Source organism: Podarcis bocagei (assembly GCF_964188305.1).
Source record: "Podarcis bocagei genome assembly, chromosome: 8".
Taxonomy (NCBI): domain Eukaryota; kingdom Metazoa; phylum Chordata; class Lepidosauria; order Squamata; family Lacertidae; genus Podarcis; species Podarcis bocagei.
The window spans coordinates 32,096,501-32,123,163 of NC_138133.1; the positions used below are offsets into that span (position 1 = coordinate 32,096,501).

The window sequence follows — 26,663 nt, forward strand, 5'->3', positions numbered from 1 at the left end:
TTAAGCACAATGCACAATTAAAATCATAAAAATTAAAAACAACCCACAAAATAACCAGAACCAGAATAACAAATCAGCTGTGCAGAACAGTGCACAGCAATGCAGGAATGATGTGTTTTCTTTCATGGCTAAATGCATACAGGAAGGAATATTTTAAGGAAAGAGTGTGTACAAAATACATACAATTTAAATGCATTTCCCCCTATTTTTGCACAGCAAAAAACACACACCCAACAACAGACTGGAGCATGTATGTGATTTAGCACATGCAATACTGACAAGCGATGGAAATAGATGGATCTGCCCATTGCTAGAAGGTACTCGCATTGCACCAAACAACAGTGCAATTCTATACATGCCTACTTGGAAGCAGACCCCATGGCATTCATTATATTACAGCCTTAAATGCTTGGACAAGCCCCAACAGCTAACAGTTCTCAGCTTTTTAGGCTAGGATTATTGTCTCCCCAAAATGACTTATCATTGCCTTTGGGGATCTCTGAGCTCCTTATTTTAAAATTTTCTCTTTTAGATGCTTTCGACAACTGTGAAAACATAAAGGAAATGGGAGCCACAGTTCTGCCTACTCCAAATATGGGCATCTCTAATGAGACTGTTGTTGCTTCTCACAGATTTCTTAAGAGGCAACAGAGTGAAAAGTGAACGGGGTCTGGCCAATCTTCAGGCAGCAACAAAAATGAGAAATGCAGACGGGGCTGATTCTGGTGTTGCATTTGTCATCAAAGACAATTATGTGCAAAAACTGTTGTGTTGCAATGCAAAATGTGTGTGGAGCTTGTCAGAAAACAAGCAACTAGGCTTCTGCCCTACTCTGCAAAATGTGCATGGATTTGAGCCAAAATACTGCAAAGATAGTTGATTTTACCAGTGTAGAGGTTTTTCCCCCAGCCGGAACCCGCCAGAACTCACTTCATGCACCTCTCAGGTGGGTGCCATTGCCATTATAAGACAGCAATGGGAGTGTTCATGGTGAGTTTCGACACCTCTTTTTCTAAAAACAAAACGAAAACAGCACTGGGAGATATAACTTCCCTATGCAAGATTTACATACCCTCCAAGAGTCCCGATTTCCCAGGGACAGAACCGGAATTAAAAAAAGCCATCCTGGCTTCTGATTTGATCCTGGATTGTCCCTTTTCTCCCCCTAACATGCTTTTTCCATTCAAAAGGTTGCAATCACATACCATCAGCACTTGAAGTGTTTAAAGCTAAACTCCTAGCACAGTTATTATACGGGGCTCAGATTTGGACTGGTGCTCACCTTGGATCTACAGAAGCTGTTCAGTCTAAGTTCCTAAGGCAATTTTTTTGTCTGTTCCATCCTGTGTTCCCAATGCTTCATTGCGCTTGGAGGCTAATCTCCCCTCTGTTGAATTACAGATTTGGTGTAGGACATTTAATTATTGGCTTTGGCTAAATTCAAACCCCACCGGTCTACTGCCCTTAGTATTGCAAGATTGTCATGAGAGCGCTTGGACTAAAATTGTCAACCAAAAGCTTTACTTTTCTGGTTTATCACCACAACCGTTATTAACACTAGGCTTCAGTAAAGCAAATAATTTAATTACACAGCGCCTATATGATATGAAGCGACAGAATAATTTGGCAACAATAAGAAAATTTTGTCCATAGTATGATTATTTTCCCTCTAGCCATTTTGATACGTTGGCACCCTATTTGCAAAATTTAACAATTCCAAAATACAGACGTGGTTTCACTTTCGCAAGATTAAATATACTGCCTTAAGCTACACTTGAGGGTCGATTTCAAAAAATTCCGCTAGAAAAAAACGCTTATGTCCATGTGGAGATGGCAGTACTGGCAGTGTGCTTCTAGTTTGTACTGTTTTAAAGATTTGAGGAGTGAGGTTATCACCCCTCTACTACTATTAATACTAGGTTGCTCAACCATTGCTACTGTGTCCTTTCTTCTAGCAGATCAAGATAATCAGGTGACAGCAAAAACTGCAAACCTTTTAGCAGGGGCAATTAGAATAAGATCTATTATTTGATTCTTGATGTAAACCTCCAGAATGTATTTTGTATAGTTAAGTTTTTATCTCTATCTTCAGTACATTGTATTTTATTTTATTGCTATGGCTAGTGCCTGGTGTAAATAAATATTATTCTGATTCTGATCCTGCTCTCTATTTCCCCTTGTCCCTATTTCTTCACTGTAGTAACCTTGGCAGTGACTACATCATCTGGGAGTAGTATTGCATTTGCCCAAGGCCAAAGCATAGCAAACCTGGCACAATACTTAGAGCACTGATGCAATATTCACCAGCATACCACGAGGAAAGATGTGCAGACTGTATCAAAATCCATGTGCTCTTAATGCACACACACACAACCACAACCCACCCCATCCTGATTTGACAGGCCTTCAGGATATAGTATTTGAGGTATGCAAGACTCCATTCCATTCATGGACAATGTTGAATGAAAACCAAAGTGTTATTTTGAAATGCTTTTATAATATTCTGTGGTCACAAGAGCATTTAAAAAAGAACATTGGATTGTATCCAAAGTTGTTCAAGAGCAAGTGGAAAGGATTTCCACACACACAAAGGGACTCCAGCTCCCGGCTGCAGACCTCTGTGAACCCTCAAAATCTCATTTGATGTGAGGTGGGCTGCGGGGGGGGGGGGGGCAGCGGGGAGAAATAGAGGAAAACAGAGCCTGGTTGCCTGGTCACATAACATTGGATTCCACCCTATGCATATGTGCAGTTCATGCACCAACCTCTACCTTGTAGGACAACATCAATGTGGGAGATACTAATGAGAAATAAATGTTATCAGCTAGAAAAATCTGCTTCATTTAACAATCATTTAAGTGTCATTCAACCAATTGTTCACCCTTCTCTGCTTCTGTAATCCACCAGGGCTTTGCGGATGAAACTGAGGACTGCTGAGCAAAATCAAAGCCAGAGAAGCTTATAACTGGCTGATAACTTCAGCCAGGAAATGTTTCATAAACTCTTTTGATAGAGTGAGATATTCATTTTAAAACTGCTGGCTTTATAAATTTTACATCTACTTGTTTTTAAAATTTGAGTGTATCTATATTTTTTAATGAACATTTTCTATGGTTTTATGTAAGCCACTTAGCTGAGGTTTTTGTCAATTGAGTGGTATATAAATCCTGTCAATTCGTCAATTAAATCTCGACTTTTGCACTGCGCATAAAAAGTGAACCATGTTCACTTTAAGGACTTTGCCCCACAGAATACTGCAACCACCAGAACCCAAACAATGTGATACCAATATGATCTCATGTTATATTTCCAGTATGGGGGAAAGAAGGGGTAGAGGACCCCGTAATTTTTGATGGTTTACAAAATATATCTGGCAAAACATTTGGGGGAAAAGGTGAATTGCAGACAGTGGTAATAACTAATGAGTGAATGGTAAATAATACTTTTCTCACACTTTGTCACTTTAATGCTTTCCTGATCATTAAGGAAAGTTGATGGCTTCAACTTTCACTAATTATTAGTGTGCAAGTAAGTGACTGTTTATATAGTTATTATATTTGTATTCTGAGCTTCCTCCAAAGAGATTTGGCACATAACTGTTATCTGATTTTCACCTCAAAACGACCCTAAGAACTTCATGGCAGAGCAGAAATATAAGCTCAAATCTCCTTGCTCCAAGTACAAAATTGTTCCACTAGCACAATTACCTTTCTTATTGCAAAAATCAGAGCAAGGAAAGGATAGGAAGGAAGGCTATGCTATTGTTTTCCTACTATATGTAGTCTTTGAGGAGCAGGATTAGAACCATATTTGTCAGCAGGCACAAAGTAGCTCTCGAAATCCTGCTCTGCTGTTTTTGTGACTAATATGTGTCGTAGACTAATATGTGTGGATGAACATGCAAAGGAAAGATCAGCTCTGAAGCTCTTCTTGAACTTGTAAATTCACCAGCTGAGTTCACAGATGAAATTATTCTACAAATTTGTTGTCCAATATTTATTATGCGCAATGAATGATTGTATTACGCATGTGTGTTACTCACTGTTTATAATAAAGGTGGGAAGATTTCCTCCACTGGAACATTTTTTAATGATTCCTGTTAAGAAATATATAATATGCAGAAGTTGTAAATCTTTGTCAAAGTTTTAAAATCCACATGGATTTTCTTGGAAGGACGTTGAGCAAGAACCAGAAATTGGCTCATGCTACTCAGCACTTATTTACATGACTATCCCTGAATAAGTAATACCTGTGGAAAAAATCCTTCAAGTGCTACCTCACTAGGTGACCTTAGGCAAGTGTCTCAGATGCAGCCCCTGTCTGCACTACAGGGTTCATAATGCTTCCTGTCTCTTTTCTGCGCAATATAAAAGTGCTTTAGTCTATTTCAGCATCCTGACTGATATACCTACATCATGCAAACAAAATACCCAAATTTTGGTAGGCAGACTGACTACTTGTGGTTTTTACAGACAGGTGTAATGTCCTTCTACTGTTTTAACTATCTGCTTTGTTTTTATTTGTTGTTTTTGTTTTTAAATACCGCCACTATCATTTTTTGAAAGATGGATGGCTTATATATTATTTAAATAAACAATGAAGCGAATACCACCCAGTATTAGGATGGTTGGTTTTTAGGGGGACTTTCTTGTAAACCAAAAGCAAGTGCACAAAACTCGGTGGTTTGAAAAGATCTGAAAAGTGTTTGCAGGCTGCTTAAAAAGCAAGTATATTAGAAAAAGAACATTGTAACACATCTTTGCTTTATTTGTATCTATTTAATGATTTCTACCCTGCCATACAGTACTATAGACCCCTCTGAGAGAATAAACACACACACCCCTCCGTGGGAAGTGAAGTATGGTAAGACTCGCAAAGGACTACAATACTGTTCATATGCAGCTCTGAGATATTTTCATTAAAAAAATTGTTCCAACTTTTTCTTGCTCCAAACCAAAGAACAAGAGCAAGATATTGTGTTATGCTAGGGCTGCCATACGTCCGGATTTTCCCAGACATCACCGGGATTTCAAATGTGGAATTTCCAAAAGGCAGCGCTTTGTCCTGGATCTTAGGCAAGTCAATTAAAAAACTGAGATTTTTTGGCATTTTGGGGTATCCTGGCAACCCTATTTTATGCACTTATTAATTTGTATCTATTTATTTTAAAACTACACCCACAGAGAAATTCTGCTTTCTGTACCAGTCATGCAAAGTTTGTGGAGAGACTGCCATCCTGTGTCGGAGCCACAACATAACAGTAGATTTCTGCATTGGAGCAGATCCACAACATTTATTTAGAGGACATGACTTCCCCAAAGAATCCAGGGAAATGCAGTTTTACCTTCACAGAGCGACAATTCCCAGGATATCTGGGGGAAAGTCATCTGCTTTAAATGTGTGCTGACTGTGCTTTAAATCTGTGGAGCGGATCTCAGATGAGAGTCTGCAGATGCATCTGAGAACTTCTGAAAGGGTTGGCCTTAAAATAAATAATGCCCCGGCCTAGAAGCACATTTGGTCCGTCCCCGTCCCCCCCAAAAAATGGTGGTCAGTTTTGCAGAGCTGCCAGGTTTTGTGGCTTGTTTGCAAAACCTAGCAATATAACAGGCCCAACGGGTCCCATAATATGCCCTTGACCTCACTCCAAAGGCAGACTCCACCATTGTCTTCCGACACAGATGGATGCCATGACACTCTCAAAGTGTCAAAGGAGTCTCAAAGTGGCTAACAATCTCCTTTTCCTTCCTCCCCCACAACAAACACTCTGTGAGGTGAGTGGGGCTGAGAGACTTCAAAGAAGTGTGAGTGGCCCAAGGTCACCCAGCAGCTGCATGTGGAGGAGCGGAGACACGAACCTGGTTCACCAGATTACGAACCTACTGCTCTTAACCACTACACCACACTGGCTCTACGCTACACCACAGTGGCATATGTGGTTTTCCCCTCTCTCCATTTTATCCTCGCAGCAACCCTGTGATGTAGGTTAGGCTGAGAGATCCCAGCAGGCCCAAGGTCACCTAGTGAGGTTCATGGCTAAGTGGGAATTTGAATCGTAGCCTCTCAGGTCCCGGTCTGACGCAGCAACCACTACGCCATACTGGCTCTCTTGTGATTTATCACAGCAGATCAAAAACTCACATCACTTGTTGCCCTATCCACAGAGAACAACATTGCTTGAAACCCCCATCTCTCAGTCACTGTCCTAAAGCTGGCACAAGCCAAAGCTTGCAAGGCCATATTATGAACAGCAACAGTGCACTATGGCAAAATGGCAGAACTACCACAGGTTTTACTTCAATATTTTGGTATTGTCAGGGAACTGCCATTGGAGCCAGAGGGAGAGGGAGGAGTCCAGAGGGATTCCGGAGAGCGTCCCAGGAGGGAGAGAAGCAGCCCATCTTATGGGGAAGGAAATCAGCGTAGCACCAGTAGAGAAGGGGGGCAGATGGGGGAATCGGCGAGGTGGCTCCATGACTCTTCGCTGGAGACCAGTGGGGAGAGCACTGGCCCTCCGCTGCCCACACCCTCCTTGCGCAGAAGGCTTCCGTGCAGGGAGAGTAGGCGGCGACTAGGCGTCAAAGAACTTTTATGCTGGAAGAAGTTCAAGAAACGCCCACTGACGGATTCTGCCAGCGATTGAGACAGCCACAGGTGAATGGCTGTCCAGACAGTGAGAGTTCACCCAGGTAACCCAGCCAGTGGTGGTGCCGATTTACGCACGAGCAACCCCTAGAACCATTACAGGTATGTTTTTGGTTAGTAGCAATTCTTATATCCATTGTCCACTTGACCTGCTTGGCTAAAGAGGAAGTGTTGGAAAAAGTCCACACACAAAAATGTCTCCAACACACACACACACACACACACACACACACACACACTTGCCATCTGTAAAAGGGATGGTGAATGGGTGCTTTAATATACCTTTACTAAAAAAACACCTTGCTTTTCTGCAACAACATTTTTATTAACTTCAATTTCCAATCTGAAAAGTAAAGGCACAATATGACAGGGACTGATTGGATAAGATCAAATGGGCAGTAGTTGCTTGCGTCTGATTTTTCTTCTTTCTTAATGTGTTTGGACTATTATAGTGACTATTTATTCATTTACAGTTATTTATATCCTGCTTGTCAGGATACAGATGCTTCAAAGACAGTTTGAAAGTAATGTGAAGAGGCATTAATAAAATCATTAACAGTTTCAAATTATAACGGTTCATTTGGACTCTTCTGTCACAGGAACAGGGTCTCCATTCCCTCAGAGTTCATACAGCTGTCCTTGCTTCTTGCAGCAGCTGACTGTGTTTCTTTGTCAGTCCAGAGAAGTCATCCTGTAAAGGTAAAGGTACCCCTGCCCGTACGGGCCAGTCGTGTCCGACTCTGGGGTTGTGCGCCCATCTCACTTAAGAGGCCGGGGGCCAGCACTGTCCGGAGACACTTCCGGGTCACGTGGCCAGCGTGACGAAGCTGCTCTGGCGAGCCAGCACCAGCGCCGCACACGGAAACGCCGTTTACCTTCCTGCTATAAAGCGGTACCTATTTATCTACTTGCACCCGGGGTGCTTTCGAACTGCTAGGTTGGCAGGAGCTGGGACCGAAAGATGGGAGCTCACCCCGCCGCGGAGATTTGAACCGCCGACCATGCGATCGGCAAGCCCTAGGCGCTGAGGTTTTACCCACAGCGCCACCTGCGTCCCAACTAGCTCATCCTGAGGGGACAGCAAACACCTCACACTCATAACAATCTCCACCTTCTGGAGTCAGGGCTTATCCACACCGTGTCAAAGTTTGTCTTGTACGCTAGCCATTCCAGCATTTCACCGGTATGAACCACATGGCATTTTCACTGTCCAGGCGACATCTCAGTTTACTTAGAGCTTAAAACCCACTTTTCCTTAATCACTAGTAGTGTAAAGGGGTTTTCTAAAACAATTATATTCCACTAAGCCATGTGGCATGCGTTTGGCACATCATGGTTTAAGGATTATAGCAGATTTCCTTAGTTTCACACCCCACAACCACCTCACATATTACTTGCTGCTCCCTGCATCAATTCTTTTAAGAAAAAGCTCTTTCATGCCTTTCCCTTGGACTTATAAATAAAGTCTCACACTGGAGGGTTTCTGCTTCTTAACCCTGCCCTTACTCAGCAGCAACCTGTACACACACACACACACACACACACACACACACACACACACACAATTTTTTTATTTATTTTCCATTTAATATTATACATTCACATCATCATTATCCACTTTACGGCTTTGCCTCTTTAGAGCCTATCGACTTCCTTCCCTCCCGCCTCATGGCTTTCAAAATTAACCTTTGTATCATTGCATTTTGTACGTTTTCCAATTCTAATTGCACTCATTACAAAATAGCTCAAAATTTAAATAAAAATAGGAAGATAGAAAATTTCTCATTACAAGTCTTCAGACAACCCTGCTAGTAATGTTAACTGCTTACAATAATCTTTCAGATATCGTATAAATTTACTCCAGTCCTTTTGGAATACTTGATCATGCTGGTTTCGGGTTTCTCCTGTCAGCTTTGCCAGTTCTGCAAAGTCCATCATCTTCATCTGCTTGTTGTTTCCATTTTGGGGCTAAAAGAATTCTTGCCGCAGTTGTTGCATACATAAACAGTCTTTTATCTTCCCTTCACCCACTATAACCAGTAAAAAGGCTTCTGGTTTTTTAACAAAAGTATTTTTAAACATTTTCTTTTGCTTATTATATACCATTTCCCAGAAAGCCTTTACGTCTTTACAAGTCCACCACATGTGGTAGAAGGTATCTTCAGCAACAACCTGTTCTGACTGATTGCTTGTTGGGCTGCTGACGAGACAGCAGCCATTTTAACTGCCTCTGGCCCACGCCTTCCCACAGGGTAGTTGGGGGCAGAGGAGAGAGTCTAGCAGGAGGAGACCCTGAGATTATATTTTCCTGTCTCTCCTGGACTCGTTCCCATAGGACAATGATCAATGGCCCTATGAGGGGAGGCAACGGATCACCGGCAGCATGCTCTGAGGAGAATTTTGCCTGCCTATCTCTTGCTCTCTTGAAAATTTTCCTCACAGGGAAGTTGGCGGAAGAAGGCCCTGGTGTCATTTTCACCTGCCAACCTGCATGAATATTTCTGAGTGTGTTCATGTAAGAAAAGAGCTGAATGAATGTCCTAGAATGATGTGGCCTCTAAGATGGCTGCCTCTGGATACACTGAATGGTGGAAGAAAAGCAACTAAAGACAGAAACTGTTGGGCAGATTATGCAAGTGTCCCTATTTTCCAGGGAAAGTCCTGGATTTACTGAAGCCATCTCAGTTTCTGATTTGATCCCAGTGATGCCCATAAAGACCTATAAGCACAGCTAACTAGCCAAGCTAGAGGCCTTGTGCCTTATCTTGTGCTAGGAGCAGCTTTAGCCCCAATGTTGTAAACAACATCCCTAAGTGTCTACATTTGACAAGAGAGTCCTTTGTTTCCTTGCCTAATGAATAGATAATGAAGGAAAGACCATACATGGTATAATTAGTATTGTGTTGTAACTGTAGATTGGAGGAAGTTTGTGCATATTGCTTTAACAGATAACAGCTATGTATATAAAGCAGGCCCCACCCTTTTGGGCTTGGGTCAGCTTTTGGAGAGTGATCCCACTGAGCCATTATTGCTCGCAATAAACATCCTTTGTTTTTTCTCCACCATGTGGAGATTTACATCAGCCTCAAATGTTAATTTTGCTACACCAGAATGTCCAGCTTGTCCTTAGGATGTCCCTGTTTTCATCAAAGAAATGTTGGAGGGTATGAAGTTACACAACCCCTGAGCCAAGGAAATAAGTAACTATATAACCTTTAGAAGGCATCTGAAGGCAACCCTGTATAGGGATGTTTTTTAATGTTTAATGCATAATAATAATAATAATAATAATAATAATAATAATAATAATAATAAATAAATTTAAAAATGCAGAAGGTGTAGAAGAAGTAGAGGTTTAGCTCCATAGCCTGCAGAGAAGGAGGACGTAAGGATGACTTTATATGTGAGCAAAATTGCCTACCCTCTTTTGTTCACCAGAGGTGTTAACTTCATCTGAGCCTGGAGGGGGAGCCAGGGCTGGGGATTAGAGAAGGGGGCCATTTTGTTGGGATGGTGAGCCAAGCAAGTGAAGAGCTGTGGAGTGGCATGAGTCTAAGGACCTGGCAGAAGAGAGGAGGTGGGGCAATGCAGTTTTGTTTTTTTTTAATCAGGGCCTTTCTTGGAAGTAAGTCACAGAAAAGGAAGAGGAAGCAGAGCCTGGAGGAACTGGGCTGTGTGCAATGATGAAGGAGAAGAAACAAATTACAGGAAACAAACTAACAAATTAAACATTTCTGATACCGCTTGCTGACCTGCTTAAAAGTAACCTGATCAGCAGAGCAAATCATTCTTTACAGAGTGGCCAGCTTTTTATCTGCATCTTTAGCATGCAGTCTGTGATCTTGTCCTGGTCAGTTGGCAACCCTAATTCCACTCCTTTTCATTGACCCTACATACCATGTAATCTTAGTTATGGGGAGCCCTATGGAAGGAATAATTATAAATGGATCTTCACAGCAGTGCAACCATGTGTGTGTGTGTGTGTGTGTGCGCGCACACACACATGCACACACATTCAGAGAGAAACAGAAAATAATGCTTTGCAATTACAGTCCACAGCTGCTGCAGTTCCAATATGCTTGCTCCACACAGGTGCAGCTATTATGACAATGAATAGTACACATTAAAGGTGCCATCTATAGGGGTAATAATACTAGGGTTGAAGAGGTATTTTCATTTTCAGCCTAATGTTAGGAAGGAGAGAGAGAGAATAATGTAAAATAAAAGAAGGCAATTCACAACCATCCCTGATGGTTCAGCTGCTGCTTAGAAACATTCTGGTTTCAAAGAATTTGCAGGTAATGAGTATTAGGCCAGCATGTGAAAATCAAAGCACTAAATGGTTTAGAGGTGATTCCCTTTTAGCATCCAAAGGAGAAGGCAACATCAGGATTCATACCAAAGAAATGCCATCCTGTAAAATACCTTGGCAGAGTGCAGACCAGGTAACACTGTAGTCAGAGTGAATAAATTATTTCCACAGCTCCACCAAAGGATAAATGCCGTATTTACTAGAATGTAATGTGCACCTTTTTCTGCTAAATTACATCACGAAAATAAGCGTGTGCATCAGATTCGATGGCACATTACATTCAAGTAAATATGGTAAGTGAAGAGTCTGCAGAGCTTAATTATTAGCAGAGGTCACCAGGGCTCACCTGTTTTCAATGCCAGGAATTAACCCTGGGGCATTTGTTTTGTATTACATTTATGTCCCAAGTTTCCTCTAACGATCTTGGGGCAACTTACAAGGTCCTACTCCTCTTTGCTGCATTTGAGTTATTCACAGTTTATTCATTTGTTGTCCAAACTGCCCTTCTTCAGTTATGATTACTGGGCCATTTACCATCTAGACAACAGTACAGCAAAGCAAGAAATAATATTAAACCAATATTAAAATGCAACCATAATTTTTAAAATGCAGCTGATCTCAGTCAGAATAATATTTTCTGAAAGTCCAGCTGAAGAGATAAATTGGGAACTGGTGCCAGAAACCAAGTATTGAAGGAGGAGGAGGGCAACCAAAATGGTCAAAGGCCTGGAAACGATGCCTTATGAGGAACGGCTAAGGGAGCTGGGCATGTTTAGCCTGGAGAAGAGGAGGTTAAGGGGTGATATGATAGCCATGTTCAAATATATAAAAGGATGTCACATAGAGGAGGGAGAAAGGTTGTTTTCTGCTGTTCCAGAGAAGCGGACACAGAGCAATGGATCCAAACTACAAGAAAGAAGATTCCACCTAAACATTAGGAAGAACTTCCTGACCCCTCCCCACCTTCTCACTATATAGAAGGATCTGGCAACTTCTGTTTCAGTGTATCTGAAGAAGTGTGCATGCACACGAAAGCTCATACCAAGAACTAACTTAGTTGGTCTTTAAGGTGCTACTGGAAGGAATTTTTTTATTTTGACTATGGCAGACCAACACGGCTACCTATCTGCAACTTCCTGACAGTAAGAGCTGTTCGACAGTGGAATTTGCTGCCAAGGAGTGTGGTGGAGTCTCCTTCTTTGGAGGTCTTTAAGCAGAGGCTTGACAACCATATGTCAGGAGTGCTCTGATGGTGTTTCCTACTTGGCAGGGGGTTGGACTCGATGGCCCTTGTGGTCTCTTCCAACTCTATGATTCTATGATTCTATTCTATGATTCTAAGGTGCCAGTTGTACTTCCAAGGAAAGGAAGTTCCATAGATGGGGCACCAACTCAGAAGAGGCCCCATTGGGTTTCACTGTACAAGAGCCTTCACATAATTAATAATAATAATAATAATTTTATTATTTATACCCCACCCATCTGGCTGGGTTTCCCCAGCCACTTTAGGCAGCTCCCAACAGAATATTAAAAACATGATAAAACATAAAATATTCAAAACTTCCCTAAACAAGGCTGCCTTCTAAAAGTCAAATGGTTGTTTTATTCCTTGACATCTGATGGGATGTTCCACAAGGCAACAAGAAGGGCCTCCTCTGCAGACAGATCTCCATACATAAGCAGGCTGATATAGGAAGTATTCCAGTTTTTGGCTTCTAAGCTGTTTAGGGCATTATAAGTTAATACACATTGTATTGGGCTCAATAGTATACTGTATTGGTAATCTGTGCATACCAACTGCCAGTGTTGTTGAAATCTGGTAAACTGTGGCTAATCTTAACTATAATTTGTTTAAACCAAGCCAACTTCAAACCAACAAAGTATAAAGATGGCTTGTTTAGGATTAAAACCACACTTTAAGGTTTGAATGTACTGTAACTCTAAACTGCAGTTGATCAAAAAACAGAAGCAAAAGTGCCGGGGGGTGGGGAGCATGAAAGCCCAAGATTCACACAGGGCTCATTCTTATTATGATAGGAAAAGCCATGGTTTAGAAGGTCATCTGAAGAAAGCCATTTTCTCACTGATCTTTACAGTGGTCTGATAAAGGCAAATCTCTAAAGGAGCAAGCCTGAGGTAGTAGCTTGCCAAATAGTATCTAGTGAATTCGTGACTGAGGGGATGTTTTAAATGCTATTGCCCATAATAATCTCTAACGGCTTCTGAACGTCAGAAACCATTTGTGATAATTCCCCAACTCTCCAGCCAAAATCCATAGCTTTTAATAAAATACCACTTTATTTCATGTATCCGGAAGAGTTTGCCACCTCAGATTATGAGCATACTTGTCGTTATGAGAGCTTCTAGCCCTCATTTTAGAAATCGGTGGTCCAGAAATGTTAAGCAGTTTATTAAAGTGTTCATAGGCCACCTTTCAGGATACGTATCCTCACTCACAAGATAGCATAAAAAGCATGAAATGAAGAACAAGCATAAAATGCATGAAATGAAGAAGCATAAAAACAGATAAGATAAAATCAAAACAACTATCTAAAAGTCAACAAATGTACAGCAGTTAAAGCCATATTGTTATAACTCAGCTAAGCATCACAAAATAATTAAAAAATATTTTAGGCTACAAGTATTGGGCGGTGGAGGGGAACTGAATATGGCTAATTCACCTTATCCTCCTCCTCTGCTGGGATCTTGAGGACAGGGTAGAAATTGGGACAGAGGAACAGTTTTGCTCTCCTGTCCTTTTTCCAGTGGTTTTAAAACTGTTTACCTCTTATCGGATAGGGGTAGGGACAGCTGAAACGAAACCAGCTCTAGAGTTGGTGTGATTTATTTTGTGGTTTGGGTGTGTGACAGGGAATTGGGAAGGTTATAGATCCTTACGTTCCATTTCTTCCCTGGTCCACTCCCTACCTCTTGGTATTGCGAGGGTCCAGGTTGCAGAAGGTGTCACAGCACTGGGGAGGGGGAATATAACACTGGATCCTCTCAGAGGTCAAAGCACCTCAGAGACAGTGTTCAGAAGCATCCTATGGCCCCTGGGATACCATCCCAGGCAGGGCCATAGGATAGCAGGGTCAACTAGAAAGTTTGCTGGTTGTTGCTTTTTAACACATTCACAGAAACAAAGCAGGTGGTGGATGAGAACACTAAAACCGACAGCAGACTAAGACCACATTAGAGCACTATGGTACTACTTTAAACAATCATGGCTTCTCCCAAATAATTCTGGGAGCGGTAGTTTAAGGATGTTGAGAGTCATAAGGAGGCCACTATTCCCCTTAACAGTTTTCGGAGTTCTCCGTAAAGGGGGACCCATTGTTAAACCACTCTGTAAACCAGAGCTTTCCAAACTTTTCATGTTGGCAGCACACTTTTTAGACATGCATCATTTCGCAACACAGTAATTCAGTTTTACTAGCAAACCAGTTTAAACTAACCCCTTTCCAGTCCTGTGAGGAGCATGGGGAGCGTTTGCGTGACACACCTACACATTGCAGGCGACACACTAACGTGTCGCGACACACGGTTTGGAAAACTCTGCTGTAAACGGTAGTTCTGGGAGGAGAACAGGGGACTTCTAACCATGCTACAGCTCCCATAATTCTTTGGGGGAACCAGTGATGTTTAAAGTGGTATCATAGCGCTTTACATGAATGGTATGAATGTGGCCTAAAAAGCAGTTAACTGCATGCCATTACACATTCGCTAAAACTGTTCTCTGGATTCACAGCACACGCCAGTTTACCAGAGTTGGCAGAGCAAAAGTGCCTTAAAGGGGCCTAAAACTGAGGGGAGGGAACATTACACTCAATTTGAAACACCATAGGACATCAGCATAATGAAAACAAAACTGAATGGATAAGCTGGCTGGTATACTAGGAATGGGAAAAGGCAGCTGAACTCAAGAAAAGCCACTGGATAGAAGTAAACAGAAAGCCTGGGAAGCAACCTGGCAATAACCAGGGTTGCCAACTGGCTAGAAAAATGTGGGCCGCCCTGATAACCTGCTGGTGCCTGCACACTAAGCTACAGTTAAAAACACAGCTACAGAAAAGTTGCCAACCCAGCGACAACAGGGCAGCTGTGTCACATACAAGGTTTAGAAGGAACAGAGTTTGCAGGCTCTGTTCCTTATTTCCGAATGTCTTTGCACACCCTTGAACAGCAATACAAATGCACAGTATATCCCCCCCCCCCAATGGCACATGCTGGAATCTTTACTGTAGAGCAGCCTTCTCCAATGTTGGGCCCTCCAGTTGTTGTACAACAACTCCTATAATTCCTGATCAATGGCCGAGCTGACTGGTGTTGATGAGAATTGCAAGCAAACTATATCTAAAGCCAGTTTAGGGCACCTTGGGCCTAGAGGCCAATCCTTAAGTTTCCATAGTAACTTCTCAAGGGAGGAGGGTGGAGACACAACAAGAATAACAAGGCCGTACCTGCTCATTGGCCGCATCCCCACAGACTCCCAACAACCCCACCAGTTCTGGTGGGCATTAGCCGCCATTGTTAAAAGGAAAAGAGGCTATTCCGTTTTTGTCCTCTCCTTATGTGTCATTATCTTGCGAATGCAGTGGTTTCCCCCCTCCGAATAATTAAATCATATTCACGAGGACAGCAGATTAATTGAATTTAAATTCTGAACGACTACAGAAGCAGAGAGGCATGAGTCACTAGTCCATTCTAATGAGAAGATTTATTAAGGACCTTTCTCTGATAGACATATAGAGCAGGGTTATAAATATTTCATATTCAATTAATTGAATTTTGCCCTCCGCCTGTGATGCTGCCCTGAAACGTTAATCCACTGGGAAATAAAATCTCAAAGTAGGAAAATTTGATCATTGCAGCAGAAATGTTCTGCTACCTCAACCCCACCCCACCCCTGGCAGATAACCACAGTGCCTACCTAGGACAGAAGCCCAAGTGTCAACTGCTTCTGGATTTCTACAGAGATTGAAAAGATGACTGTTCATTAATTGAGCCGTGGCTGTATGAAATGGATGCATGTATAAGATCATAGGAGTCCTGCCTGATGCAAAGCAGATTTATAGACGCAGTTGCGATGTTGAACAACCCTCAATAAATAGGTCACATAAACCTAAGAATCCTTGGGGTGGCTAATGTTTTTGGACAACAGAAATGTTTTGGACTACAACTCCCATCAGCCCTGGCCACGGGCTATGCTGCCTGTGGCTGACAGAAGCTGAAGTTCAACAAGAACTGGTAGGCCATATATTTCTCCCTTCCTGCTTCCAACATTTCAGCGTCATGGTGATCGTTCACATATGAAATAAGGTGCTCAAGTTTAAATGGATTTGATGCTTTCTAAGGGCATGTCAACAAGACAATGCAGCAGGTCTTGCACTGTGCAATGGAACTCATTGCTTTTCACCAAGACAAGCCCTTCTCTGTAATGCTTAGGGTCGATTTGTTCTCCTCTCCCACAGACCGCCTTTAATGCAACATCAGAGCCTGTGTGTGTCCTCTGCCCATCGCCGCCATGGCACTCTTCTTTGGGCCTGCCCATATTTACATCCAGCTGAGTCAACAGAGCAATGCCACAGAGACCAGCAATCACCATCTCTGAGCCCACCCCACAAACACCATGATGTGTCAAAAAGGTAGGTTGCTGCCAGGGGCAAACTTGTTACTATGGCGCCTTGAGCGAGGCCAAAATTTGCCCACTATCCTTTGTACTGTGCTGCACTTTGGGAAGAAGGTGTGAGTGCTCTAGCAGGGTCTCAGAGCTCCTCCACCTCCTTCCCAAAGCTGGGCAAGTGCTAACTAGATTTTGGGAAGGAGGAGGGAGGACTCTAGGACCCTGTCCTTTGCCTCTTTCCCATAGCTGGGCAGGTGCCTACCCTCTCTGCTCGGTGCCCAGTAGGGGGGAATTGGTTGCGCTGCCCTAAAGCCACCTCTGTTGCCACATTTTGGGCTGGGTTCAGCTAATGAGTCCTGCCAGCAGAAGCAAGCACAAAGCACACTAGCACAAAGGGGTTGCCTGCTGCCCTCCCACTCAGGAGGCATAGGCAAACTCGGCCCTCCAGATGTTTTAGGACTACAGTTCCCATCATCTCTGGCCACTGGTCCTGTTGGCTCAGGGTAGGTTTGAGAAACCATAGAACAGCACACAGGGGGAAGAGAGGGCAGGATGTGCTGGCAGAACCTCCTTAGCACCACGGTAAATTCCTACAATAAGCTAACTTACGGAAGTTCACAGAAGGAAAAGCTTCCCATCTCTTCCCCTCACCCCACACACTCCCCTTAAAAAAACTTATCTAGAAGATCTGGGAGGGTCTCCTGAACAATGGGGGATGGGGTACAAGGGGGCTTCTATAGGAGAGGTTAATCGCCCAAAATTTGACTGAGAGGCTGGGAAACTTTCCTTCCAGTTAACTTCCTCACATTAACCTATTTTATGATCCAAGCCATTAGGCTGATTATAAGCAACCAATTATGGTTCCAAGTTCTCCAACAAAAAGCTCAACGGGAGAAACAAAAGCAATTCCACCCTCCAGGCAGCTGTGCTCTTTGCACTCCATGCTCTTTGGGGAGAATATGTCAAGTTGCTTTCAGCCATATGCTTTATTCTTTAGGAAAACAGCTACTATTCATTCTTCTGCAATGTTTTAGCAAGGATGAAGCAAGCATTTATCTGAAGTAGCTGCTGAGACACCGTTTTAATCTCATAGCAACATCATAATCACTTCCCATAAAATAAATCTCTATCCACACACAAGGATTTTTGGAAGATGTCCCAGAGTGTATTATAAAGTTCCTTGAAACCATAGCAGTGGTTTCACATCTTAAAATATTCTAGTAAATATTTCTACTTCACCATGACTGATCCGAGATAAAACAAAACATGGTGGAATCTATTTTTTTTTTTTAAAGAAGGAGGAGGGATGCACATAGTTGGCCCCAATAAATTAATGCAGAGTTGGGGGGGTAAGTAAACTTCAGAGAGTTTGGGAGTTGCCGTTATCACAAGAGGTCCTTGAAAACTCCAGGAATTGTAGCCAAGGATGGGAGAGAAACTTAGTTTGGTTTATATTTCAGTGTGATCCTCCATTAAGTCACACTTCCCAAAACAATACACAAACCAAAATGTAGCTATTTATGAAATTCACACTTCTCTGAATATTGTGGTACAATTCTCCACCAAAAAACCTGTACAAAAAAAAAGTTATGTTGGGGAAAGTGTCTTTACAAATCATCACTACCACTTGTTATACTTATTAGTCACCTTCATGAGGATTTTTTTTTCTTTTAAAAAAATTGCAAACACATGCAAAAATACAGAGAAAATGAAACAGGAAAAATGAGGAACAGAGACAAATGAGAACTGACAGATTCGTCCATTCCTAACTCAAAGCTGGCTACCTTGTAGAAAGTTGTGCTGCAGTCAGCAAGATTATGACAAGGAGACTGAAAAGATCACTTTACCTTTCATGTACCTGTCTGTATCCGGAGGTCTTCTTCAGCAGGTCCCAATCTGCCAAATGGGTGCCTCTGCCAAGTGAAATAAGGGAAAGGATGACCAGGGAGAGGGCCCTTTTGATGGTGGCACCCCAGTTGCAGAGTGCCTGCCACAAGTCTTGCTCACTTTTCAATGTTGCTTTTGATGATAGTGCACTTTATATTTTCAGTTGTCTCCCTTTCTGCTTTGGTTGGGGGAAAAACCCCAATTATGCAGCAAATTGTTATTTTCTGGTATTGTATTTTTAATTGCATGCCACCATTTTCTTTGAAAGCCACCCAGAGAACTGTGCTATATAAATACTGCAAATAAAACAAAAAATGGTATGAGAGCCACTCCCCTCCAGGCACCCACCCAGGCTCCTGCTGAACGAACACACTGCATTGCAGTTTTATATATACCAAGCCTTGGGCACAAAACAAAACAGCATTCCAGAGATGAGTTTCCACCCATAAACTCAGCATTGTTTACCATCCTGTCATGGAAGGGTCTGAAAAACAGAGAAGTGTCAAGTTCTCCCCTTGCTGTTCCAGCTCTTGGAAGAGCTCCTAGGATTCCTTCTTTCTCCAATTCATCTCCTACAACCAAGACTGGTAATAGAATCATAGAATTGTAAAGTTGGAAGGGACCCTAGTCTAACCCCCCTGCAATGCAGGAACACACAGCTGTCCCATACAGGGAGCACACCTGCGTCCTTGGTGTTATCAGCATCATGCTCTAACCAACTAAGCTGTCCACTGCTAGATGGATAGCTGCACAGGGAACCTACCTTTACACACCACCTCAGAACCTGAAGATGCTCCTCTCCCTTGACCAGACTTTGGAATGAGATTGCTTGATGATAACATTCACGTGAAGGTCTGCATTGGACACACTCTGCCTTGCACATAGCAATGGTTTACCCGGCAGAAGTCAACTCTTTCTTCATAAGCAGGGCAACCTCTTTTCTGATGTTTTGGGTGGTCATTCTCAATTCATGCAGGTAACACAGACTCAGGCATCTTCACATTCATGCATCATAAGGTAACCAGGCAAAGGGATGCAACCCATAAGAGAGAGTATATGGCTTTGCAAGCATAAGGTCTGAGGTTCAATCCCTGGCATTTCCAGGTAGGGCTGACCTCTGCCTGGAAACTTGAAGAGCTGCTGCCAGTGTTGACAAGACTAGGCTAGACAGACCAGCTGTCTCAGTAAATGGCAATTTCCTAGGTTCCTCTGGCATTGTGCTGCCAGTATCACAAAGTGAGAGCAAGAGCAAAAGCTAGACAAGTTTCTCTCTGTCCCTTCTTTTCCGACTCTGCTAATAATGTTATGAACTTCTAGCATAGAATCATAGAATTTTAGAGCTAGAAGGGACCCTGAGAGTCATCTAGTCCAAATGCAGGAATCTCAGCTAGATCATATCACATCCCAGCCTTCAGTTACCTTTTTCTCCAAACTTAAAAAACCCCAAACGCTTTCACCTTTCTGTGTTTGAAAGGTGCTCAAATCCAAACAGGGTAAAAGGGTAAAGCCTGAAACTACCCCTTGCCAAGAATGATTTTGAGTCCTTCAATTTCGTTTTAGGGGTCAGCAACTAGCAACTCCTGGGGATGAATCCAGTCTTTCCCCCTGAGATTTGTAGATCCAAAGTGGGAAAAAAGAGCAGAGACTCTTGACAATAGGATTTGCTGGCTGACAATCAGAAAGTTGTGTTCCTTTACTGCTTTTCCACACCCTTCTCCCAACCACACAAAAACAGAAGTATTTCCTTAATCCATGGCAGGGAAATCTGTGGGCCAAGGATGATGGGAGACCAGGCCCAATAGAAGCTCAGTTAGTAGAGCATGAGACACTTAATCTCGGGTCATGAGTTCAAGCCCTGCGATGGCGAAAGGTTCCTGCATTGCAGGGGGTTGGACTAGATGACCCTTGTGATCCCTTCCAACTCTACAATTCTATGAATCTCAACATCTGGAAGGTTGCCAGTTTCCTGCCCTCTCGCACAATTAAAATCAGCTCAAAAACTAAACGTAGATTGGACAAGTGTACAGCAGTGGCCACTAGATGTCACCAGTACTATATGCCATTTTTAAGCCTGCTCTTTTTCCCAATATGTGAGAAGTCACATTTTTGAAAGGGAAGCTTTTTAAACTTGTGGCATTTAGATAGATCCCTTTTTAAAAGGATCTGACAAATCAAATAAATTTGCTGTCTATCAACAGCAAATAGCCAGGAGACCTAAATGGAACTGGCGAGTTCAAAGGCGGACTGCAGCTGAAGCAGAAAGGAAGCATAGACCAGGGCATGGTGGGGTGGGGTGGGGGGTGGGGAGTCAACTAAGTTTTGCTGAGAGTAGATTCACTGAAATTAATAAGCATGGCTAAGTTTGGTCCACTGATTTCAGTGAGACTACTCTTGAGGAAATTTAGCTTGAGTAAATAAAATTTGACGATAAGGTAGTCAAACAGAGGTTGTAGCCAGACAAAAACACATGAACATAAGTAATACATAAGAATCATACATAAAAATAAAAACTTAATAAACAATCAATAAAGCATACCTATAAAACAGAATCTTAGATCTCCAGGAAGGTCACGTGGTTTTACTAATTATTCTGTTGCTACCTTTTCAATTATTTTTCATGTATTGTGATCCACCTTGAGTGTTCTTATAATGGAAGGATGGGGTATAAATACTCAAATAAATAATTATTAAAAAAATGCTCTTTGGATTTAAAAAAAAAATATTTATTTTAAAAAGCTTTACAAAGATTTGCGCTTAGAATCCCTGGATTGCAGAACAGGGTGAAAATGTCCAAAATAAATACATAATATGACCATACAGCAATTAAGTGATAACAGACAGCAGCAGTTCCCAAGGCATTCTGCTTCACTTGCACCTTCTAAAAGGTGATTTAATGCTACTCTCACATTGATCATTTGATTTGGAAAAGTCCAGCTCATTAAGATCAGAGCTTCCCCTCGCCTTTCCAAGCAGAAACTGGAAAACGTTTTTTCATCCCTCAACTTTATACAGAATTTTAATACCTTTCCCACTGTAAAACAAACCAAAAAAACTATCAAAGCAAATTCAGCTCTGAAGCATCTAGCCAAACCGGACTTTAAAAGAACAGAAGTGTGGATTGAATGTGGAACCCACTTGGGCAAAAAGATTATCATTGTGCCTAAGTAGTAGACAGGTGCAACACCCATGTCTTTCACTACCAGGGCACTCCATCCTTGAGGCTCAGTAGGCTGTCTGAATTGGGATAGGTTATAGGTGACAAGTTGGGCAGACAGAGGGAAACACTTATGAGCTAAGAGTAGGCAGGGGACAAGGAAGCAAACTTACAGGGCAAGAGGTTTGCATCAGTTCCATTAATTTTAAATTTATCCCATTCCCTTTATAAAGAAAACATATTATTTAAAAATGGAAAGAACAGGGATTAACCCTTTACGTTTTAAAAACCTACAAGCATTGTTTTGAATATTAGGAAGCATATTCTGAAACGGTTTAGTCAAGTGCTTCGCACCAAGTTCCCTGAGTTATTTTCCAAGTGCCAAAGTAATTTATCTTTGTTCGGCTATCATGAAATAATGAATGCAGGCAACATTTGAAAGGTTTGTAGTATCAGGAAAAGATTATGGAGTACAGTGGCAGTGGTGGTGGTGGGGAGAAATCACCAAAGCTCAGCATAGAAAACAGGTCTAACAGGAAGAGTTCTGGAAAAGCCTGTAGTTCTCTTTCAAACCCTGTCTAGCCCACATTTCTCACCTTGGTCTATACCTGATTTTATATCTGTATGGGCAACCACAGCAAGCCTGCTCCATGGTCTTCCCTTTCCTAATGCCTATTTCCAGTCACTCAGCATGCACTTTGTTTGTTCTAGGTTAATGGTTCTTATGGTAATTTTACCAAAGAGGACCCACCCATGTAAGTTTCCTTTTTGCAGGGAGGTACTGCCTATGTGGGCCCAATGGTCCCCACACCTGTTGACCATGAATCACAAATTCTTTGCAGCTTTTGTTGCATCCAGGAAACCCACCCATGAAATTCCTTGCAACCCACCATTTGGGAATTACAGGTACACACTACAAGTTATTTTTCACCTTTAATCATTTTATGTGGGGGTGGGGGAAGAAAAACATTTTGATGCTTAGGGCACCCATCTGCTAATGTCAAGGTGGGCGTCCGGGTCAGGTCAGCCATAACTCACAAGATGTCAGTGAAGTCAACGCTTTATACAAAGAAATAAAAAACAGCTCAGGCTGAGTCAGCACGGCAACTCTTCCCAGTAGATCCTGCCTGAATGAGGCAGTTGTGGGGAGTGAAGGTCTTCCCACATTTGCCTATGTATCCTCCTCCCCTGGGACCTTCCCAAGCAACCTGAGACTCCTTCATCTTGTCTCTCTTTGCTCTGGCCTCTTCATTCCTCCTTGTGTTCTGGGAGACTGGGGGGGGGGTGAGACTCCCTGGCTTCTTCAGCAGCCTGCCTGATCACTGCCTCTTGCCCCCCCCTCTTGAGCCTCCTTTCCTGCCTCTGACTCAGGACTTGTCTCTGCCACGGCCTCTCCCTGCTCACTAAACCCTGTTGCCTCTTCAGTTCCCGACACCTCCTCCCCGCAGTCTGCTCCCTCTTCTCCCTCTGACCACTCACTGTCATCCCACCACCAGTCCCCTCACTCTGAGCCTTCTTCCCCTGGGGGTTCCCTTGGGGGTTCCCCAGCTAGTGCCCCCCCACTTCTCTGCATCTAGCCAGTCCATGAGAGCCAACCCCCAATGTTTATCTTTCCCCTACATCTCAAAAGCACTGGATAATTAAGATTAACTTTAAGAGATGATAGACGTGTGCAAGAATTTAAATGCATTAAAGACACTCCATTATTCTCTTTAGTTTACAAAAAAATATATTATCTTCGCCCATCAAGGATGTAAACATTACTCAGTAACAAGTCTTAACTGGTAATCAGTCCATATCCTTTCTGTCCATTTAAAAAGTTTCTTAAATTAAGCCACTGCAATGGTGTATTGCTCGTACCCATTTTTCCAACGTCTCACAGAAGAAGAGCGACAATTCCCTTTTGAGGTATCATTTTGCTTTCTCGTTTATGTCAGAGTTGTGCGTGCCTTGAAGGGGAAGCTGCTGCCTTTTCATGTGTTTTTGAGATCTGATTGGAAGTACCAGCAACACAAGTACACATAAAATGTGCATATGAAAGTACAGTGACCTGTAGGGGACAAAGAAAGAAGTAGCAAGGAATATGAAGCAAGTGGAAGTCAGGTTAAAACAACCTATAATGATGACTAGTGATTGTTTTTCACTGAGATGCAACATACTGGGTTGTAGCTCTTCCTGGTCTACTAAAGCAAAGTATTTTGAAAAGGGGAACAGACCATTATGCCTCTCAAAGCAACAACTCACGATTTCTAGAAAGTGCCCTGGTCTATCTGCCAAACCTAACCTTGTATGTTTGGGCCCTGAGTTGGAGATTTACACTGCATCAAGAGTTCAGTTTTAAATTTTCACCACATCCTACTAACAAACATTCACATGGAACTTCCCTCAGTGTTGTTCTGCACCCTTCTTCCATCTACACAACAACCTGCCATCGCCATACACTATGAATTTTAAGGGAAGCAACAGATATAAAAATAAAATTGCTGAGTGCACTTTCCAACTTGGAATGAAACAAATGCATTGCCCCTTCTTATTCCTTTCAAAGTTCCGCATCAAAGGCCCAAGTATACATTTCAAATATTAACTGAGCTTCCAAAGGTGACACAGCTAGCAAATATATCCAGTTTAGCTTTCCTTCAAACCATGGTGAAACATCACCCAACATGGACCACAGGCTGGCAAATCTGAAAAAGTTATGGCCTGATGCAACCCCAAGATTTTTTAAAAAACAGCTATAATAATAGGTGGTGGCTTACTTGTATAATTTAATTGTAGGCTCAACAGCTAGCAGAACAAATGGTGCAACGGTATAGCAGACAGAGAGCTGAGTTACCAACCAGGTCACAATGTCATAGCCCATTTTGAGAGGCTTTGGGGAGACGAAGAAATGCCGGAAATTGTTCCTGACCTTTAAAAAGGCAAAAAAAAAAAAAAGTTTAAAGGCAATCTTCACATAATGGCTGCTGTCCTATCCACTTAATCATGGTGTGGTCTGGTATACCAATAAGGAATATTTGGTTTCTTCTTTCCTCTTACTAAATAAGAAAGAAGTGTCTCAGCAAGAAACTGAGGAGAACAGCAGCTGAACAGACCTGGAAGAAGTGGCTTGGGCTGCAGTCCTATACACACATATTTCCTAGCAGGCATGCATAGGATTGCATTGTAAAGTACAAAGATTCAGTAAAAGATATCTCAAAAGGCCAAAGCCAATGCAATAATTAGCATACAAACAAATGCACACCCACCACCCCAAATTGTACAGTCAAAGCAGAATACCAAGCTTACATAAATGTCTGGGAGCAGTCACAGGAGAGATGACAAAGAGAGGGGAACCATCTAAGCTACCACAACTACCAGGAACTGCAGTCAAATCCTTCTCTAGTTTCTGATTCTTTAGCAAACACTGTTGTCAGGTTTTTTTGGTAGGAACATGTTGATGATATATGATTTCCAAGAAGTGAATTTCCTTTTCCTTTTGGACATCTTCCCATCAAGCAATTACAGTGGTACCTCTGGATGCGAACGGGATCCGTTCCGGAGCCCCGTTCGGATCCTGAAGCGAACATAACACGCGACTGCACGTCTGCGCATGTGCGGGTCACATTTCGGCGCTTCCGCACATACGAGTGACCATCTGCGCATGCGCGAGTGGCGAAACCTGGAAGTAACGCGTTCTGTTACTTCCAGGTCGCCGCGGAGCACAACCTGAAAACGCTTAACCTGAAGCGTATTCATCCCGAGGTATGACTGTACAATCATGCCTTTGCACCCTGACTGGTCCTGCCATGTACTATGTGTAGGCATGGGGTCTGAAGCAGGGAGTCTCTGTACACATATTTATAACCAGGCACAATAAGCCTACATGAATGCAGCGGGCTCCTTGCTTGAGATCTCCACCCCACCCAACACACGGAGAGTGGTGGGAGGTTGACAATGGGGGCAGGGATAGCAAGCATGGCCCATAAATAGGTCAGTGTGAGATAGCTCAGAAAGCGTGGGGTTTCAGACAGAGGCAGGTTGGTATATTCAAGAAAGCACTCTGAAAACCAATAGGACTCATGCCCACAACCATGTTCCAATGACCTGAAGAGAACTGAGTGTGAATAGTTACATTTCAGATTGCACCCATTTAAAAAAAATAAAATGGAAAGGAGATACATACTGCTCTGGCTGCTAGTGTCATAAAGATCCCAGTGACAAATGTAAAATAATATCCAGGGTAGACGCCATGCCAAACAGCTGACAGAAGAAACGTTAAAGCTGTAGGGTACTGAGGAGCTCTATCATAGCAGATGCTGGGAAGAAAAGCAAAACCAAAATAATAGCATGTGCAGACAATACATGGATTGCATCTCAAATGCTTTTGAAGCTGACTTCGTAACTACGCCAGAAGGCAGGCGTTTCAAAAGCATACTTATACGAGAGGACAAAATTGGTTTCCCCAGAATGGCGAAGCAGCAACCTTGGTTTCCTGGCAGAGGGGTCGCTGCTGCTTATTGGGAGGCGGCCAGAGGTGAGGCGGCAGGGAGGTCAACTTGGTGTGGGAGCGCTGGCAGGGACAATGCAACACTTCTGCCTGGCACTGTGCCAGGCAGACCTCCCTGCCACCTTGGCCCTCCTAGTAACTAGCAGCAGGAGCCCCACTGCTGGGAAGCATCTTGCTACAGCCCCACCCCAATGGGCAAGTTGCTTCTGAATAAGGACAAGACAAGCTTCAACTAGCATAACCTGCTTTCATGGCAGTAAATGTTCAGATTTTATAATGCTGTCTTTTCTCTACCCCAGATTTTCATACCTAGAGACATCTTAAAGGATATCTTACAATTTTAAAGTGTTAGTCCATAGGCACCCAGAACATATACTTTCCAGACACAAAACTCCTATTTGAATTCCTTATAGTTTGGCCCATTTTCCTTCCTTTAACTCAATGGAGTGTTTTGAAAAAAAAAGAAATTCAAAAGAAGTATTTATGACAAGTTTCTAGATTTTTGGCATGTATAGATTTTTAATTTTTTGTAGCAGAAAAACACACACACACACAC

General features: G+C 42.6%; 1 protein-coding gene and 2 long non-coding RNA genes across 4 annotated transcripts in view; 1 reads left to right on the plus strand and 2 right to left on the minus strand.

Annotated features, from left to right (window-relative positions):
* Window positions 1-925: 925 nt before the first annotated feature.
* Window positions 926-9,128, minus strand: LOC308594058. The gene is made up of 3 exons (XR_014011276.1): window positions 8,770-9,128; window positions 4,043-4,096; window positions 926-1,387 (listed from the first exon to the last, which is right to left on the minus strand). It is a non-coding gene; the product is annotated as an uncharacterized lncRNA (long non-coding RNA).
* Window positions 9,129-10,004: 876 nt separating this feature from the next.
* Window positions 10,005-19,791, plus strand: LOC308593994. The gene is made up of 3 exons (XR_014011198.1): window positions 10,005-10,222; window positions 16,429-16,602; window positions 18,284-19,791. It is a non-coding gene; the product is annotated as an uncharacterized lncRNA (long non-coding RNA).
* Window positions 19,792-21,174: 1,383 nt separating this feature from the next.
* The window catches only part of MBOAT1 (membrane bound glycerophospholipid O-acyltransferase 1), a 30,547-nt gene continuing 25,058 nt past the window's right edge, over window positions 21,175-26,663 (minus strand). For both annotated transcript variants that reach the window (XM_081206463.1, XM_081206464.1), the window contains 3 exons: window positions 25,784-25,916; window positions 24,378-24,529; window positions 21,175-23,671 (listed from right to left, as the gene is read on the minus strand). In XM_081206463.1, coding sequence (XP_081062589.1) covers window positions 23,533-23,671; window positions 24,378-24,529; window positions 25,784-25,916 — 424 coding nt within the window. In that variant the 3' untranslated portion in view covers window positions 21,175-23,532. The remainder of the gene's footprint in view (window positions 23,672-24,377; window positions 24,530-25,783; window positions 25,917-26,663) is intronic.